The 19,813-nt window shown below is 39.1% G+C and overlaps 1 protein-coding gene across 4 annotated transcripts; it reads left to right on the forward strand.

Moving 5' to 3' along the window:
* The first annotated feature begins 8 nt into the window (after positions 1-8).
* Positions 9-18,130, forward strand: FAM199X (family with sequence similarity 199, X-linked). Of its 4 annotated transcripts, XR_009275328.1 has the most exons (8): positions 17-220; positions 2,950-3,169; positions 5,239-5,388; positions 5,691-5,852; positions 6,947-7,207; positions 8,056-10,537; positions 10,649-10,792; positions 18,073-18,130. XR_009275328.1 is itself a non-coding variant. In XM_058814026.1 (7 exons), exons 1-6 carry the CDS (start codon positions 33-35, stop codon positions 8,224-8,226), a joined length of 1,152 nt encoding a protein of 383 aa, XP_058670009.1. In that variant the 5' UTR covers positions 17-32; the 3' UTR covers positions 8,227-8,231; positions 10,389-12,432. The 4 variants fall into 4 exon arrangements, 3 of the variants coding, with proteins under 3 accessions (XP_058670011.1, XP_058670009.1, XP_058670010.1); XM_058814026.1 differs by lacking the exon at positions 18,073-18,130 and having other exon boundaries at positions 8,056-8,231; positions 10,389-12,432; XM_058814028.1 differs by lacking the exon at positions 18,073-18,130 and having other exon boundaries at positions 9-220; positions 8,056-12,432.
* Positions 18,131-19,813: the final 1,683 nt, after the last annotated feature.

Raw genomic sequence — 19,813 nt, forward strand, 5'->3', positions numbered from 1 at the left:
GAGGCGCTCCCGCCGCGCCCGCGCCCGCCGCCATGACCGAGGAGCCGTACGAGAAGTTCCTGACCCCCGAGGAGCCGTGCCCGCTGCTCTCGCACCAGCACCCGCCGCGGGGCGGCAGCTTGAGCCTGAGCGAGGAGGGCTGCCTGGACGTCAGCGATTTCGGCTGCCAGCTGTCCTCCTGCCACCGCACCGACCCTCTGCACCGCTTCCACTCCAACAGGTCCGCTCGGCGCTCGGGGCGGCCGGGCCGGGTGATGCTGAGGGCCGGGCCGGGGTGCGGGGGTCGCGGCGGGGTCGGGGCCGCCCCTGGCAGGGCCGCGCATCCTTCCCCGGCTCCTGCCCGGGGCGGGCCGAGCACGGCCGAGCTGCAGGTGCCCCCCGTGTCCGCCCCACGCCCTGCCGGGTTACCCTTCCCCTTAGCTGGGTCTGGCTTCGGCTCATCACGTTACGGTTGACGGTGTGAGCTGGGTGGGTTTTATAAGAAGTGCTTTTTCATAGAATCACAGAATGGTTGGAAGGGACCCTAAAGGTCTTCTAGTTCCAACTCCCCTACCCTGGCTGGGACACCATCCACTTGAATCAGGATGCTCCTACCCTCAGTCTGAGTTTCTTAATTTATGAGATTTTGAATTTTTGAGGGCTGTAGGCAGCTACAGAATGGTGTGTTTATAAGACTTAAAGGCAGGCCTTGCATGGTCACCAGGCAGACCTTTAGAGATTCAGAATGAGTTAGGCAGCGTGGTGACTCCACTGACTCCTGCAGAAACATTTCCACCCCATGCTGCTAATTAAGGGCAAATTATTCTGCCTGTAATTTGTAGAAGTGCTAATACAGCTATGCAAAGAAATTCCAGTTGTGTTCATAAAATCAAAATCACAGTCTTGCTTTCCTAAAAACCTAGTTCTGCTAATATGTAGTATTAAGCTTGAATATAGCAATAGCTTTCTTTGAGAATACTCTATGAGATTTCAGTCTCCAACATACATGTCTCCAACATTCCTGTTTCAGTTTTGCAAGATTCTTTTATGGGTTATTAGTATTTCTGTTTCATAATTATGAAGAGTGTGTTTGTATCAAGTCTTGAAAATTGCACTTTAAAAGTGTCATTCACAAGGGCAAACTTTTAATTATACATTTCTAAATGATTCAGCATCAAGAGCCTTGATCAAACACGATACACTCTCATAGTATAGTTCTTGAGTCATAAGACACGAGCAGTAAGATATATTCTTAGAATATCTGTAAATAAATGTGTGATAGTCACCAAATTTGCATTTAATTAATTTTGTACATTTCTCTGTGTTGCCTTCCCAAGTGTGTTGCTCAGGTTTGCTCTGTTTACAAGCCCAGGTTTGTAACCCAGGCTTCTCAAGGGGTTGTTTGACTTCTCTGGAAAAGGACATGCCCTGTCTTGCACTGATTAAGCCATTGCAGATGTGCAGCTCAATCTGTAGTGTTCACATAAGGCTTTCTATTTTTTGAAGTTAGGAGTAATTTTAATGCAGTTCCCCTTTGTTGTTAATCCAGTTCACCCCAGGGAGCACAGCAGCCCCCCAGCCATGAGAAGGTGAGGCTGGCTGCCTGCACCTGGAGTATCTGTGTAGTTTGTTGGTGCTAGAGCCCCTGGACCTCATCCTTTGTTTTGATATGTCTGGGAACTTTGTCCACTCTATCTCTCATTTCATTATTATTTCATGGATTCTGAAGGTGTATTCATGTTGAGTACTGTGCTGTGTCACCACGGTTTTGTTTTGCTCATTGCCAGTGGATTGCCTTGCCCACAAGAGTCTGTACCAGCAAGGCTTTGCACATCTGTAGGGGATGCAGGAAGGGAGGCAGGGCAAGAGCTCCTGAATCTGCTATGAGGAAAGTTTTGGAAATGTCTTTAACATTGGATAAATTCACATCTGGCCAAGTGGGTGTGGGAGTGAATCCATCACAAACATATTTAGCCAGCCTGGTATGTGGTTTAATGAGATTGAGGACCAGCCTTTCTGGTGATAGGATTGCTCAGTGGGATAGAAGAGTGTTTTCTAGTTAGCCAGGCTGATGGAACAGGAGTTGATTGTGTGGGTTTGTGTGGTGCATTTTAGAAGCCCTTTTCAAATTGTTTTGGCCATATTGCAGTGCTGTGCTGACTCATATTTGTCTCGACCTACTTTTCTCCAATATGTAAAATAAGTTCCAGATATGGAGACTGATTTCATGAGCTTGTTACATTCTGGCTTACTCTCATTAGAGTAAAAAATCTGTTCTGTGAAAATTGAGTTCTCAATAGCTTTTCTTTAGCAACAACTTCAGCTAGCTTTGTAATGAGGCAAAAAAGTGTTTAGTTTTGGCATGGTATCATTTTCACACAGGTCACCTCCCCACCCTACCCTGTGCCATGTCCAATGGTTTTGACATTCAGAGTTGTGAATAATAGATCCATAATATGTTTCCTTATTAAGCCTTAACTTTGTGGGGGATTGTCAATCTGGAATTTCTTCTTGACTTCTATTTGTCTTGAAGTCAAATTGATTAATTACTTACTTCCGTTTTTTCTGGTTTATATGGAAGTTAAAATATTCCAACACATGGAAAATTTTATTTTTAGATCAGTGTGTTTTAAAAACCCAACCAGCAGCAAAAAAGGGTCAATTTCCATATTACAGGAGCCATAGTTCTGGGGTAGAAACTGACAATAAAGGTGTAATTATACTAACTGTATATGAAATTTTGCCTCAATATATGTTACACTGTGTTCGCTTTGATGTTGTTGATGTACTTTTAAAAATACCTAAAACCAGAATACTTCAATTTACACAATTATAACTTATTTCAATAAAATCAATGTATAGTATCACTGACTAGCAAATTTGAGATAGTTTTACAAGGCTTAAAGGAATTTCTTAGCACACATGATGCCAAGGTTTGTTGCTCTCTAATTGTGTTGTCCTGTTTTGCAGGTGGAACTTGACATCTTGTGGGACGAGTGTGGCCAGCTCAGAGTGCAGCGAGGAGCTCTTCTCATCCGTGTCTGTGGGGGACCAGGATGATTGCTACTCTCTGCTGGATGACCAGGAATTCACCTCTTTTGATCTGTTCCCCGAGGGCAGTGTCTGCAGTGATGTCTCCTCCTCTATCAGCACTTACTGGGATTGGTCAGACAGTGAGTTTGAGTGGCAGGTAAACTGGTTCCCCTGGAAATGTAAAATTTTGTGTAGACTATTGCATGCTGGATTTAGCTGTAGTTAAAAAGTAATAGAATAGAATGTCCTGAGCTGGAAGGGACCCACAAGGATCACTGAAGTCCAGCTCCTGGTCCTGCACAGCACAAGCCCAGGAGTTATACACTGTGTCTGAGAGTGTTGCCCAAACACTCCTTGAACTCTGTCAGGCTTGGTGCTGTGATCACTGCCCTGGGGAGCCTGTTCCACTTCCCCAGCAGCCTCTGGGGGAAGAACCTTTTCCTGATACTTAACTTTAACTTCCCCTGACCTGGCATCCTGCTGTTCCCTTGTGTCCTGTCACTGGTCACCAGAGAGGACAGACTGCTGCCTCCCACTCCTCTTCATCTCTTGAGGAAGCTGTAGACAGCTATGAAGTCTCCCCTCAAGTCTCCTTCTGAACAAACCAAGTGATCTCAGCACTTGTTTCTTTGTAACTAGGAGCACATATCTGAATCTTGAATGATAGAAAAAATGTTTTGTTTCACTTTATTCCAACCTGCTTAATCAGGAGGGGAGACTGAAGGTCAGCTCTCCAAAGAAGGTCGCTTATGGTTGTTTGGTTTTAGGGACCAGTGTGTGTTCTTGTAGCCATGAGCTTAGACTCTGTGTACTGAGGATCTGCCCTGCTAATGAAATCTGGTTATAGATATCTGATCCTACTGATACTTTCTAGGTAAAGTGTACAAACTCTTGCCATAGTTTATTCCTATAGTATTTTTTCTACCCCAGTAAGAGTACAGAGCTCCTTTTGTCTCACCAGAATGGGAAGGTGAATCATATCCTTTTCCCAAGTCTCTGCTGGATGCAGTCCTTGTTGGGTATTTCTAGTTTGTGATAGTCTTCCCTGTTCAGCATTTTTTCAAACATTATATGCATTTTTAGTGCATTATAGACCTAAAATGACTTTTTATATTAAAGATTTAAGTCAGCTATGAATGTATACATGACTTTGAAATAGGTAACATAGAGTTTCAGAATTTATTGGGGAATACTTGAAAATTTTGTCATAAAGCTCAGTCAGAGCATGTAGAGAGTCTTGTAAGGACAGTACAGGAACTGAAAATTGATTTCAAGAAAGCTCAAATCCTGTTCCAGAAGATGCAAGTGAACTGGAGACATGTACTGAGATCAGGTTTGAATTTCTGACTGGTTTAATCCAGCTGCTGGTCTCAACAATCTATGTTATATCACTGCAGTTACAAGTGTGTGTGTATAATGCAGTCTGTAGGAACAGCTCAGGTTGGATCCCAAAGATTCAGAGCTTTATTGAGTTGTGAGATTTCAATTGCCTGATAAATATGGCAATTGTTTTGAAAAGATGCCATTTCCTATGCCTTAGCTAGCTGACAGTATGTTTGAGTGGTAACCAGATTTTTTATTACTCTTTGTTTTTTAAAACAAGCTTTTCTCAAGAGACTTACTTGATTGGATTTGTAGGATTTTGGAAAGACTTTTTTTGTAGTTCTTTATGGTGTTATGTGGCAGAATCTGAGCACAAGTAATCCAGTGCATCCAGAAATCACATATCAGTTGTATAAATGAAGCTAGCTGAAGTTCTCAGTTGCTTCCAGGCAAATGGCAGTGATTTTAATTTAATTTTCTTGTGTAATTATGGAGTTTGGTAGGAATTACAGACCTACTTTTAAATTATCTTCCTTAAACTAGACTTATGCTCCAAAATGGGAGGTTTAGATTTAGGTTTGGATTGTAATGGACAGTTTCCACTGATGGAGAAGGGAAACAGTTGAAATGCAACTTCAGTCTGTGTTTTCTTAAACACAGATTTTTAAAGAGGATTGATGAGTACAGAACAGTGTGAATTGAGTTTGCTGCACTTGGTGTTTACAGGAAGATTCAAGGGAGTATTGCAGGTTTATGAGTAATTAGAAAGAGTTTGTTAAAGTACAGAGATAATCAATGCTTTGCTAATTTGATGGGATGTTTTGAATTGTTAATAGTGTTAGAATAATTTACAGTCTGCCTACTCTATTCTAAAGCTTTGTTCTTCCTTTTGCATGTTACAAGTTGCCTGGCAGCGACATTGCAAGTGGGAGTGATGTGCTCTCTGATGTTATACCGAGTATTCCAAGCTCTCCCTGTCTGCTTCCCAAAAAGAAAAACAAGCACAGGAATCTTGATGAGCTTCCATGGAGTGCAATGACAAATGATGAACAGGTGACTTTTTTCCTATGTGAGAACAGAAGAACTTCCAATTAAAAGACACAAAGGCCATGCTGTTTGCTGTAGTAAAGGCAGACCTGTGCAGAACTATTTGATTCTTAAAACTAAACCTTGTCCTTTGGATCTATAGGAGCCAGTTTAATGCTTACTCAAGTTTTCACCCTAAGTTTTTAAGGATGCCCAAGGCTAGAACCATGATATTTGAGCATGTTTTATTCTGTCAATTCTTTATTTCTTCTGTCTCTCATTTAGAATCAGTAATACTTCAAAATGACCTGCCTTTCTTTGGGTCCTAGGTTGAATATATTGAATATTTGAGTCGCAAAGTCAGTACAGAGATGGGCCTTCGAGAGCAACTTGATATTATTAAAATTATTGATCCTACTGCTCAGATCTCACCTACAGATAGTGAATTCATTATTGAATTGAACTGTCTCACAGATGAAAAACTGAAACAGGTGAGTTAAAGTTTGTACATTTGACTTCAGAGTTTCAGCATCGGATTATATCTTGCAAAATCTTAAGAACTTGTGATCAATTTTTATGCATAACCATTAGATGTTGAGAGAGACTCTACAGCACAATACTGTCAGTGACAGAAAATAGAGTTCAAAAGCATATTTATATGTATTAAACCTTGACATAAGACTGGTTGTATATTCTCATTGTGTGTTAAGCCAGAGCTGGTGAGTGTGTAATGGGTTATGTTGTGGACCTGGTGCTGCTTATGGCACTGTACTCCACTTCATGACCATCAGCTAGCTGAGAGTCTGCATTTGCTCATTGTATGTAAACTAGCATTTAAAACTTAAAAAAAATGGAATTTATTGGGGAAGACCATAAATTTCATGTAGAAAGGGATAGAGAATAATGCATTTTAAAGATGTTACAAGATGCAAATTATAACCAAGAAGGGTGCCTGGCTGATAGAGTAGATACATCCTACTGTCTTCTCAGCCATTGAATTAGTGAGATGTGTTGTTGGGAAGAGATGCAGTGTCCGTAGAAGCCGAGCTCCTCAATGTTGCACTGATAATGATGAAAATTAAGTTGAAAATGGAAAACATTCACTGCTTTTATGGGCTTGATCTGTTTCATATTTCCAACATTTTGTAAGTGTCATCTTAAAGTAGAAAAGAGCTTCTTTATTTACACATACTTTTGTTTGAGTATACCTAGCAAAATAAAGGGGTTTGATACTGTAAGTAAACAACTTAATTCAGTTGAACTTGACTGATGTTCCTGTTTGTTGTTAAAATAATAACATATTGTTACATAGTCACAAACGTGACAGGCAGAAGAGAAAAGAACCCTCCAGCCCTCGCTACATATTTTTCTTCCTTCCATAGTGAAATGTCACAAATGTTAACATAGTTAAGTTCTCTGGGTCACTCCAGATTGCTTGTGATTTAAGCAGCCACAAGAAAATGTTTTAAAAGCCTGAGCTGACCCAATAACTTCATCATTATTAGATTGTGTTTTTTCCATGAAAAGGAGTATCTCAGTGCAGCATTTATCAAACTGCAGTAATTTTGCTGCCTCTGTTCTAAAGGTAAGAAACTATATCAAGGAACACGGACCTCGGCAGCGGTCTGCAAGGGAGAGCTGGAAAAGGAGCAGCTACAGCTGTGCAAGCACCAGTGGTGTGAGTGGTGCCAGTGGCAGCAGCAGCAGTGCCAGCATGGTCAGCTCAGCCAGCAGCAGCGGCTCCAGCGTTGCCAATTCCGCCTCCAACTCCAGTGCCAACATGAGTCGAGCGCACAGCGACAGCAATTTGTCCACAAGTGCTGCAGAGAGAATCCGGGATTCCAAAGTAAAGTTTCTAGTTATGGGTATCTGTGTTGATTAAGCTGTCTTAACTCCTGAAGCCTGCTCATGGGATCTTACCTGGGATGTTTGTCCTGAAGGAGCAGAGTAACTGAGTTGTCTGTCTAAGCCAATGATCATAAGGAGTTTAAACTCGTGCTCTTCCCATCACTTCTAACCAGAAGCCTGGTGTTTGTAGTAGTAGATATTCTAATTCCTTTTGTTTAGGATAAGTTGAGTGGGCTCGAATAAGGGCTTATGCATCAAACTTAAGAAAAAAATTGTTTAAGAATGATCACCCTAATTAAGGCATAATTTCTGGACAGCAGAGACACCTGTGATGGTTTTTGGTTTTTTTCTCAACTAGAAGTTTCATCAGGCTTTTTTAATGTTCTTTATTTTTTGAGCATGTCTCATGAGATTCCTTGCTGAGAAGGGACTCTCTGAAGCATGTCTCATTTAAAGTAGAACTGTGGCACTCCTTGTGTCCCCATATTTTAAATTTCAAGTGTGTAGGAGAGGAGCAGTTTTTTCTTGTTCTTCAACATCTTGGGTTTGTTAATGTAAGACTGTAACATTTCTCCAGCAATAAAGATTCCTCCAATCAAAGACTTGACTATGCAACATCACAGGTTAATGTTGTGCCTCAGAATTCAGTTCTGGTAAATGGTCTTGATATTTTAATATTAGGTATAATTTTGGATGAATGTTTACACCACCGCTGAGAATTCGTATTTGTTATCTTTCAGAGCAGATGTTATTTTAGAGGTTAATTTATATTTGCCAGCTTTAGAGGTGTTTTTTTCTAAGTTACAGAACAAAATCTTATGTTTTGTCTCTTCTGTATTTTGACAGAAACGTTCCAAGCAACGGAAACTCCAGCAAAAGGCCTTAAGGAAGAGACAGCTGAAAGAGCAAAGACAGGCTCGTAAGGAAAGACTGAGTGGATTATTTCTTAATGAAGAAGTGCTGTCTTTAAAAGTGACTGAGGAGGACCATGAAGGAGATGTGGATGTTCTAATGTGACAGGGGTGAATTTATCAGTGTTCTTTCTAAGCCTTAAATGTATTATCCTTATTGTTTACATATGTTTCTTGACCAAATTTTGATTAGTATTAACAATACAAACCAGATCTTTTCTCAAGTGTAATTTTGCTAAGAAGGTCTTAAGTATTGAGTAACTTCAGCTTTTTGAGACTAATTTTGCAACAAAGAATTCAGAAACTTACCTGTCTTCTGAAAAGCTGCTGAATAGATGTGATTTTAAAGAAATTTGAACTTGGCTAACATGCTAACTCACTTGCACGTAAGTCTAGGGGTACTTTTGGATGACACAAAGCATGCATTACTATGCTTCAGCTTTTTTAGGTTTTTTTCAGCTTTGAGTTAGTATTACACTTGACTTTTTCTGCCCTCCTTTCCCATTATTAGGGAGATTGTTTAGCATGAGGAAAAATCTTTTGCTCTCTGGGGCTTTCTTCGGCCTTGCTCTTGGTTTGTACAAAATCCAAGTACTGTTGATACTTTTCTAAAAGTTTTGATTTAAATTAAACTACACAGAAAACAAGAAGCAGGACATATAATGCAGAGAATCTGTAATACAAATACTGCCTAAATAATGTAGTTCTTAGGAACCAACTAAAAATTAAAAAAACCCCTCATAGTAATTGCAGACTTAGTCTTCAGAAGGTTATTTTGTTGCTCAGTATCTTAGGATTGTTACTAATGGTTCACCAATACATCCCTAGTATTTCTGTGAAAAGATTCCAATAAAAACACATTTATGAATTGAAAATACACTAACCTGCAATTAAGTTGTCAAGGACACTACTTAAAATAGTTAAAAACACTACTGGAAACAGAAGTGCAAACAAGTGGCACACAACTTCAGTGGTTTTCTTCCCCAGAAGCATATCTAAATATATTTAATTCATATTGTTGACAGGAGAACTTAATTAATGCAGCTGTACTTTTTAAATTGTATATTTAGCTGAGGTTGTCTTCTGTGTGGGTCGTTGCACCATGACATGTATCAGAATTCTCCTTTTGTTGTCTATCAGCTTTTGAAATTTCTCATGATAAGAAAATCAGGTAAAATTGTGGCTTTCAGGTAGGGAAGTAGTAGTAGTTTCAACCTTTTTCTTAACTCTGACAATCTTTAAGCTGATTTTAGTTTTTATCTTGGAACTACTTTTATAGAACTCCTTCCCCCATGGCTGAGATAAAAATGATAGTTCTAAATTTTAATGTGAAATTTAATAGTGTATAAAAGTGTTTTTGAGTTCTGAGTTCAGGAAATAATTTTTTTATTATGTTGATGCTTCATTACCTTAATTTTGCTCTTGAATTAAGGAGTTTGACAGTTTAGTGTGGCCACAGGTGTCTGTAATTGTAGGATGTAGCCCAGTCCTGCAGAATGCATGGTCAGCTTTAGGACTACTGACATTAATGTTCCATGTCCTGCACAGACTTATTAGCCCTGACAGCTGAAATATTTTTCTTTCAGAAGTGGCATTCCTTTTAGCCTCAAAATAAACTGACCAGTAAATTATCTGAACACTGGCCTCTGAAAGGGTTTTGATAAGAATTAAATGGGGTCCAGAGTCAAACTAATATGTTTGAATTTAGTGCTGCTCTACAACAGGTCCCCAGGCTTGGCCACTGACTGACTAAAAGCCAGGTAATGTCATTTTGAGCTCAAGTTAGCTGTCCCATGTGGCCAGTTCTCTGTCCAATAACCACAAGTGTCTGTGACCTGTCAGTATTTGCTTGTACTGTGCTATTGCTGATTGATGCCTCCCTCCTGTATAATCAATACTGAAAACTTCTTAACAGTATACACTTTACTGAGAATTTAGATTGACTTAAATCTGGAGCTTCATTTAAATATCTTGTATGGAAGATAAGATTCAATTGCTATCAGTTTGGGTAATTTCAGGGTGTGGTTGTTAAACTCTTCCATGGTAATGGACGAATTCATCATGAAATACTTCACCATATGTACACTGTCACATTTCAGTACAACCTTTATTTTTTGCAGTGACTTTGAAATGTGATTGAATTTTTTTTCTGAAGAAAAATGCACACTTTGTACTGTAGAGAATTGAAACTCTGAAGTGAATTGTAAGGAAGGTGCAATATCTCAGTGTGGTGGAGCATGAAAGTGTGTTCACTTTATTCTGTTTCAGCAGTTATTCAGAGTTTAAAATGCCTCAGGGTTTTGTTGAGAGAAGACCCCATCATTTTGATGAGGTACAGTTCACTCTGGCCACCTGTCTCCTAGCTTCCAGAGATCCTGAAGTGAGAGAGGATAGTATTTCAATCATAGTGTGAGCATGTGAGTATAAATTATTCTAAGTGATTAGATGGGTCCAGTTGCTCATGTGTTACATGGACAAAAAGGTCCTGGGTGCCAGAATAGCTGATTGTGCTGTGTTGTCTCCAGCAGGTACTTCAGTCATGTGAGTGACAGTTAAAATGATAGAAGAGAGTGGATTTCCTGGGATTCCATGCTAATAATTTATAGCTCTGTGATCTCATAGATCCAGGATGCTCATAAGAATACAAAGAATACAAAACTCTGAATGTTCTGGTAAGAATGCAGAGTAACATCTTGCTTACCTTGAATGTTCTTTGCCGAGTACTCAGAGATACAATGTTGTCTCTCCCTGATCTCAGAGAATCAGGCCTGAAGTCACTGTGGCATTCAGGAGTTCTCATATTCTCATATCCTTCTACACATTTGGGTTTTTTTTTCCTTTTGCTTTCTCACCCTCTGTACTTGCAGTGACACACTCATTTTGTGGTGGGGGAAGGTTTTTTGTCAGATTCATGGTTTTCCCTGCAGCATGCTCAACATTTACTCAGGAAGACACTGTCCATGGTGGTTTTAAAAGACATGTAAATGTGGCACCTAGACATGGTTTAGTGGTGGGCTTGGCAGTGTTAGATTTAGGGTTGATGATCCTAAAAGGACTTTTCCAATCTAAATCTGTTAATTTCTGTGAAATACCTGTGGTAGTAGTCAAACAGTTGCAATGTCAGTGAAATCTGATCTTGCTGATACAAGTTATGGCCTTTGTGGCCATAGGTGTAACTGCTGGGTTCTGATGAAGAATAGTTACAAACTGCTAAAATAATGCATCCTTATTGAGTTTTTTTCTTAAAAAAATAAATCAAAACTCTGCTTTTTATTAATAGAGAAAAAATGTGAAGTTTAAAAGCAATACAGAAACACACAGGAAAAAGCTCATGGTTACTTGGCTTCATGGTACTGAAACTGTCTGTAGGAACTTTGTACCCACTGCAGTGTGGATATAAACATTTTACACTCTGTAATGATAACAGTTTGCTTCCATGGTAACTTTTTCTCTAAAAAGGCTTAGAAGGACCACTGAAAGTCTGATTGCAATAGGACTGTAAACAAGAGAGAACATTATTTTCTAATATGATTTTAAATATGAGGAAGAAAGCTGCCTGACAAAATTGGCTGATTTCTATATATCTAACGTCATCTTTTGTTAAAATGCCTATTTTTTTTTTAATCTGGGAAGCTCATAAAAAGATGGTTGCAATGTGCTCAGTATGGGGTGCTTACTTGGAAGAGCAGGAAAAGTCTTTACAATACTTTCCTGGCCTCAAATTTTAGTTCTCATATTGTGGTTTGAAACCTGTGAAGATCATTCTCTGGGGAGAAAACAAACCAACCAATCAACCTGCTTGAACTTACTTACATGCATTTACATCAGAGTGCATATACAACACAGAAAAATAAAAATGGCAATATCTCCTGTTTATCTATGCTGAATGGCCTGAAGCCATTGCTTTTCTTCTAACACTCCTTCAACTTTGAAATCAGTTGATGCATTGGTCTATAAATATTAATAAACCTGACTGTTTTGGGAGCTTTTAAAGTTCATTCATATAAGCCAGATTTTCATGGCAAATGTTGTTAGATTTATTGGTTTAATTTTCTTAAGTGTACTGATCTTGCAATTCTTGGGCACAGAAAAGTCAACGGTTGTCCATTTAAGGATTGCAAAGATTAGTTTATTAATCTATCAAGAGCAAATCTATGTAATATTCAAAGTTTGTCTATTTTGACTGTTAACTCTGATGAATCATATTTGCATTCTCTCTCATCTGGCTAACTTTAAAACATTTCCAAATTTTAAATAAATAGTCCAGTGTAAAAAAAAAAAAATTGTAATATGAAAGCCTTGAATATAGTTAATAACCAAAGCAAGGGGAAGGTGGGGGGGTTGATTTTTTTTTTCTTTCTTTTTGCGGGGGGGAGAGAGGAGGGTATAGATTAGAGTATATGGTATTGCTTAAATTGAGGGGTTTTTTTCCCAGGTTCTCTGCTAATTGTATTGCTAAAATGCACTTTTGTATAGAAAACCATTCTCTGTACATTCTGTATCTACTTTACACAATGTTTATAGAGATTTTTCTGAAGTTGTGAAGGATTTACTGAAAGCTCTGATGCTGTTGAATTTAAGTTTTCATTGTATTTGAAAATAGTTATGTGCATATTGAAGTACAGGTTGGAATTAAAATTAATGATATAGCAAAGATATTCTTATGAAATGATGTGGTGTCTTCTTCAGAGAAGGGGGATTCTTATACAGGACCTGTGAAGTCACTCTTCAGGCAGAAAATACAAATTTTCTGTCACTGCCCAGGCAGAAAATAAAAATAAAGTGGCACATCTTAATTGTTCTTGATGGCAGAAAGCAAACTGGTCCCCCCTTAGCTAAAGGGGTTTGTTAACTGCAAAATCTGACAAGAATGGTTTCATAGGGAAGCAATTAATTGTTGTGAATTGTATAACCCAAGGTCATGTACTTAAAGCTGTCTGTCCTTTGTTTTGATTCCTGTGCCAGAGGTATTTTTTATATCTATGCTCAGCACCAGCAAGAACATGGCAGTCTTTGAACAGGCAAGAATGAGGACACTTGCCAGCTTGTAGAAGTTTGTCCCTGAACAAAATCGCCTTCTGCAATACTGAAGTTTGAAGTGTAATATTGCAAAATCTCCTTTTTCCCTTTGGAGTCCAGTAAAAAAATCCTGAAAACCTGAGAAGAGGATAGCTGGCATAGGGATGTATTCTTCAGCCTGCAGAAAGTTTCCTGCAGCAGCTCAGGGATCTAAAACTGCCTTCTTTGTCCTGGCTATGGCTCATCAGACACTTTTGGGAGTTGATTCTCATCAAACACTGACAGAAGTTAAAACTGACCAAGTGTTGCTATCCCAGTTTCTGTAGATGTCAGGGGATGGAGAAGGACAGGGTGAAAATGCTGCATATCACAGCAAGTCTTGTCAAACTGTGAGAGATCTTTACTTGTTGTGAACAGAACTGTGGAAGCTCTTGCTCTTGTGTTGCTCTGCCTCCACCTGAGCAGCCTGCTTGTGTGCTTTTTCTGCTTTCACCCAAAGGTGAGTGACAGTGTGGAATGTTTTGCAACAAAAACCAAATTTAAATGTTTCCAAGGACCTTGACCTACTAGGATGTTGGCTTGTTGTGAGGGCTGATGTTTCCTTGGACAGCACCCAGGAGCTGCAGGGAAGCTGATGCTCACTCTGACTCCCAGAACCTTCCCAGTCTGGCCTCTTGCAGCAGGTCATTATCAGGTACCAGCTGGGTCTGATCTCCTGGCAAGCCCTGCCTGTCACCAGGGTTACATGGGCACAGCCAATGGTGTTAGGAATCTCTTATCAGCCATCCTTAAGCATTTCTTCATTTCTCTCTCAAGTGTAGCCAGTTTCACTGCATTGAGAAAGTCTCATTTGATGGCCAAGCAAGGCACAAGCTGAATGAAGATTTCTACACTGGCAAAACCAATTGAAAAGTTTGCTTTACCTCATTGACAGGGGTATTGGCTATGGGCTTGCCATCCTTAACCCATTCTTACTACACTGGCCTGAACAGTACACTTCACCCAAACATTTTCCTGTGCAAAACTAGTTACACTTTGGTTTCCTGAGGTCCTTTGTATGTGTTCCTAAAGATCCCGTGCCCTACTGGGTAGAAAACTTCCTTTTTTCACCTCCTTCTGGAACATTCATCCATTGCAAATCGTTTCTCTAGTGTTGAAATCAAATATAAATATAAATCCAAATCCACATTTCTGTTCTGAAATCTCATTTCATGCTCTTTCCTTCATGCTGCAGTGACTTACACCTGGCAGCATCACTGGTGTTAGAATTTTTTTCTGATAATGTAGAACAAATTCCTGAAGCTAAAGCATGGTAATTCATGAGAGTCTTTCTGATCCTACTTCAGTGGGAGTAGTATTGCTGCTAAGTTTTTCGAAGCAGGAGGATTTATTACAGTGGCTGATTCTCACCACAGGTACCTCAGCCTGTTTGTTGTCACCAGGGGGAGCACCGTGGTCATTTACTGGATTTTAAACTGCAGATGCCAATGTTGCTTTGCAACAAATGCTTTCCTTTATTTTCTGTTACATCCTGGTGAAAGATGTTTGCTTTTCCTCTTATGCTGTTTTTGGAGTAGGGATCTGTCTCTTAAGGGTCAGTTTTACAACAACAACATTTCCAGTGACTAAGGGAAAAGTTAGCTTTTTCTATTCAGGATGATTGCTAATTCTTGTTTGATCTTGCTTATTGCAACTGAAAGGTGGAAGTACACTCCTGTTTAGTGTTATGTATGCACTGCTTTGCTGTTTAAATTCCCTGATTTCTGTTCTGAGTTCAGACTTCCTCACTGGGGGCTGAGCATTTTGCCGCTGAAAATATTAGGTGATGATAGAAAACAAGCAGCCAGCTTATGATGTGCTGAGTCTCATAAAGTACATAGCTGTCAGTCCCTGGGAGGCACTGCAGAAAAGATGTACCTTGACTAGCTTTATTTTTTTAAAATAACCTCTGAATTGGGCTTCCTTTGGAGCAAAGGAAAGTACTGCTTCAAAGGGAGCTGTTCTGCAGTGTTTCTTTTTCTCTCTTTGCTTATCTGACAGTTATTGCTACCTTTCAAAAAGCTTATTAACACATGTAACTGCAGAGAACATGTGAGGAGTTCTCCCTGGTATCTTGGGTTCATTCTTGGAAGTCAAGCTTTTAATGGTTCTGTGCAGAACTAGGAGGGCTTTGAGCACTTCTGTGTGATTGCACAGCCATCCTCTGTTGTGTCATTAGCTGTCATAAAACAGTAGCAGATTCTAAAGTCTTCAACTGTAGGATATTTCCCTTAGTGAAGATGTGTTCTCAAATAATCTTGAAAGGAGGGAATAAAGTTTTAAATCATAATCACAGAGTAAAGAGATTTAAAATGTGGCAGATAGTTGTTTATATTTACTTAGCTTTTTTTTCTTGACACCTAGTTCCTGTCTACACCTGAGAGCAGTAAGCTGTGAGTACAACATGGCAGTTTATTGCAAGAATTGCTGAAATAGTTTTAATTAATTACAGACCATCCTTGTTATTTAGGTAATTCTCATTTCATGGTATTTATTTCCTTTCTTAGTCATTTAGAAGTTGATTTAGTCCTTGCTTTCTTTGTTCAGTGTAGAAATAAATAATTAGTCACAGGGTTTTGTTTTACTTTCCATTGTGCCTAATAGGAGCAAAGGTAGACATTAGTTCACTTTAATAGCTGGTCAATTTTCAGGTATGGACAGCACCTAAACATAGTTTAGATAATTTTGTAGGTTTCATGTCTCCTGTGCTGCAGATGTATTTAATGATGCAGTGCAGCAGTTGTGATCTTGAGGAGCACTGGAGGACTATAAGAACTTTGATGATGGGCTTATGCTTTGAGCAATAAATGCTCCTCATGCAGGGCAGGTTTGTGCATGTCCAGAGATTTTGTTCTGGATCTTGTTCCAAAGCCAGGCACAATGGTGTGTTCAGTACCTGGCTGGTACTTTCTGGCAAGAGCAGTGTCAGCTGCTTAGCAGTTACTGCACGTTCTTCTTGCTTAGGATCTCACAACTCCTGAGTGATTCCACTGGGCAACTCCTCTCTGCTCTTCTAGAACACAGAGCACCTCTGTATCCCATCTCTTTGTTACTGAACAAAGCAAAATCATTGTGGAGGGTCTACAAACTCGAGATTATGGTGCTGAGTGACTTTCATTACAGATTCAGAAGTATTTTTATTATATTCAATTAATGACTCCCTGCTGCAAGAATAATTGAACATTAAAGTTCATCAGATAGTCATGTATTTATTTCATGTTTTTTAATGATATTCAGCCAGCTCTGCTTTGGAATAGTCCCTCTCTAGGGTAGTTCAGAGGACCAGGGCCTATCATGTCTAGGACTGGTACAACCTTTTGCTCTTGGTGCATGGAAATGATCACTTCAGTGACAATTTGTATTGACTAATTTGGTAGGCAGATAGAAAAATACATGAGTTTATGTGAGTGTTTAATTTTATTAAACTCAAGGTGCTAGCAAGCCTTTATGAAGTTGGAAAGAATTTTTTTTTCTGCTTAATTTTTAAATAAGGTGAGTTTATTTACCAAATAGAAAGTATTCACAATATGTGTTTGACTTATAACCATGTTGTTCCACAAAAGCATGCACTTCCTCCTGAAACAATTTAGGTCGTAAAACTGTTTGTAGAAGTTACAAATGTTAGCCAAGCAAAAATGAAGCAGTCTGAAATCTTAGCACAAACCCATTTGTGGACTGATAAATCCATTTGTAGACTGATAAAATGAGTGTAATTTATGGTCCAGATACCTTACTGGCATATGTATTAAAGTTTGGGGATATGTCTATTTTTCTTAGTATTGCATTAGCTGTAATTTCTATGTAATGCTTCAATTCATTTATATATTTGCACAACAGACTGTCAGATAAAAAAGTGCCAAAATGTGTATAAGGAGGTCATCACTTTAGCTTAATTGCACACAAATTTCCTGCAGACTCTGATGCTTAAGACCAATAATGAGACTGCTACAGCTAGAATAAACGCATTAGCCTATAAATTTAGAGCTTCTACCTGCTTTGTGAAGGGAGAATCATCTCTAAATGAGCCTAGTAACATGGATTTGTGATTAATCATTTTACTTGGTGACTCATCTATGATCACAGTACAACAAAAATGTCATGTTTGCTTAGTGGCATTAGCACAATTTATCTTCTCTACATTCAGAGAATTGCCTTGTTGTCAATGTGGGACTGGGAATACAGCTGAGGAGTGCTTTTGTTAAAGGACTTTTGATGTCACTTTATCTAAAGTAGAGTATAAACAAACAAACAAAAATTTTACAACTGCTTCTTTCCTTGAAATGTAATTATTCTACTTGGTCAGGCCAAACCATTAGCAGTAATTATCTTGAATCTGTAAAACAAAACTAATTTAACCTTGAGAACTGGTATTATTCAAGTTGTCTCTGAATTTTTCTTTTTAAGGCCATCCCTGCAAGTTATCTCTGTTTTTGAGACAACTTTGCTTTCCTTGTTGCAGAGTAAACCCTGCTCATTACTAGAATGCTCAGGGCTGTGGATTTGTGGATGTCAGGATTGCATAGGTGTTCTCCAACCCCGTCTTTCTTGAGCAAGTCTTCCTTCCAACATTCCTCCACCCTGGTTTCCTGAGTCAGAGATTCCTGGGGGTTGGTCTGGTCAGTGAAGACAATGCAAAGGTGATTAAATGATTCACTGTGAGTATCAAAACCCAACACCCTGAGAGGAAACTTTGGTTTAAAGAGGAGAATGTACAAGCAGAAGCTTTGGTGAGAATGAAGAATTCACACCTGCCCTGTATTGCCTACTCAGTGTCTAAAAAGTCCAAGTTAAATCTCTGCACTAGGAATTAGGTTTTATTTTTTATTATTTTATTTAATACTTGCATGTATGCATAAATATAGCTGATCTCTGGTTATGCATTTTACACCTTCAGGGTTTCTTGTGACCATGGAAGCCGAAAGTTATCTTTACAGGAAGAGACACAATCCTGCAATTTCATAATGGCATCGGTGAAGCTTTAAAAAACCACTGCCTACAGTGAATGCTTGCAAGCTTGGAAAATACATCTGGAGAAGGGCATAGCTGTGTGACAAAATCTGAATTTAAAGAGGAGCCAGGGGCTTGGTGCTGCTCCCATGAGAGTGTTGGTTTTTTCCCTCACCTTTACAACAGAGCCTGCTGCCTCTGTGCTGTTCAGTGGTGATCGATGTGAACATGCTGGAACTGTTTGCTTGGAGTGATCTGAATCATTCAACCCAATATTCATTTGTTTGACTAAAGCCTCTTTAGAGCCACTTGTGATCTGATGACTAACGTGGCACAAAGATGCTAATGCTCAGTGTATACATAAATCATTAACTACTTAATTTGGATTTGGAAACCTGAGGCAACAGAATGCTCCATGGAGAAACAGCTATATTTATCTCTCCATCCTGAACCACCTGTCTCCAGAGACTTGGAATGCATTAGAAAAATTAATGTAGTGACTGAACTAAATCTAGATCCTCTGTTCCAGAAGAAAGCGGCATTTTTTGCAACTAGAAATGCATGGAAATCTAGGATCTGTTCTGCTGAGACAAGCAAAAATAACTTGAGCAGTAATGCCAGAAAAAAGTAAGAATTGAGAAGAATCTGAGCCCAGCTATAATTTTTTAAAAAGTAATTTTGGAGGTGGTCTAGGTAAGAGTATTTGTGTAAGAGGAAAAGGAGCTTTGGTCCCTCTTTAACTCCACAGAATAGAATTTAAAATCTTACTTTAAAGTAAGACCTGAAAGTGCCACTTCAGCAGTATTTTAGCCCATTCCTGAAGGCATATTTAACTACATTTCTTTGGTGAAGAAGTTTGGCACTGACAGGGAAAGTGTATCTTCCAAACTGATAAACTCTCATGCTGGGTGCACGTGATGTGAACAATTTTCTGCCATTGTGGTTCCTCTTCTTGTCACTCTTGTCTTGTTCCTTCCTCCTGGTTAGTTAATGAGCTGTGTGCCCCTGACTAAAATACCATGAAGAATATTATTGATAATGGAGCCTAATGGAACATGAGACTCTGTGCTGCTGCAAGGCACTAAGCTCCAAACTTCATAGAGGGACATTCTGAGACTAGTTATATTTTTAGATATAAATTGGCAGTGAGAGACATTTCATAGTATCAGTGAAAGAATTCCATTCTCTGAAGCTTTTGTTTATCTTGTGTTATTTAAACAGGTTAGATGCTTGTATCTAAGTATGCATAGAGCAGCAAAGCTGTTTCTGTACCAAAGCAAATTGATCCTGTGTTCATTCCTGTAAGTCCAAGATGTGTTACTGCCCAGTTCTTAGAGAGGAAAACACAATGCTCTGAGCCATCCTGGATTCTGACACATGTTGAAAGGGAAGCAGGACCTTCCAACAATCTTCCTGACTTAATAATTTTGCTCCTTTAATGATTTTACTCCTTCTTTAATACTACACTGCTTCCAGATTGGACCTTTTTTCTTCATTTGAGTTTTAATTTGATCCTCTTGATCCTCCTTTTTGTGTAAAAGTATGGTAAATGAGAATCTACAGGCATGTTGTTTTTTTTTTTTTAATTTGAGACATGTTGTTACTCTGTTTTGTTAATGCTGTGTTTTCAGAAACAAGAATTTTGTTTGCTATTTCAATAGAATGTTGTTTACCTGAGTGAAAAGCTC

This window comes from Ammospiza caudacuta, chromosome 14 (assembly GCF_027887145.1).
Source record: "Ammospiza caudacuta isolate bAmmCau1 chromosome 14, bAmmCau1.pri, whole genome shotgun sequence".
NCBI classification, from domain to species: domain Eukaryota; kingdom Metazoa; phylum Chordata; class Aves; order Passeriformes; family Passerellidae; genus Ammospiza; species Ammospiza caudacuta.

Excerpts from the sequence above, each read along its gene's own strand:
- FAM199X (XM_058814028.1), top strand. The coding sequence starts at position 33 with ATGACCGAGGAGCCGTACGAGAAGTTCCTGACCCCCGAGGAGCCGTGC. Across the intron at positions 5,389-5,690 it reads CAATGACAAATGATGAACAG|GTTGAATATATTGAATATTT; the intron begins GTGACTTTTTTC and ends TTTGGGTCCTAG. Across the intron at positions 5,853-6,946 it reads CAGATGAAAAACTGAAACAG|GTAAGAAACTATATCAAGGA; the intron begins GTGAGTTAAAGT and ends TCTGTTCTAAAG.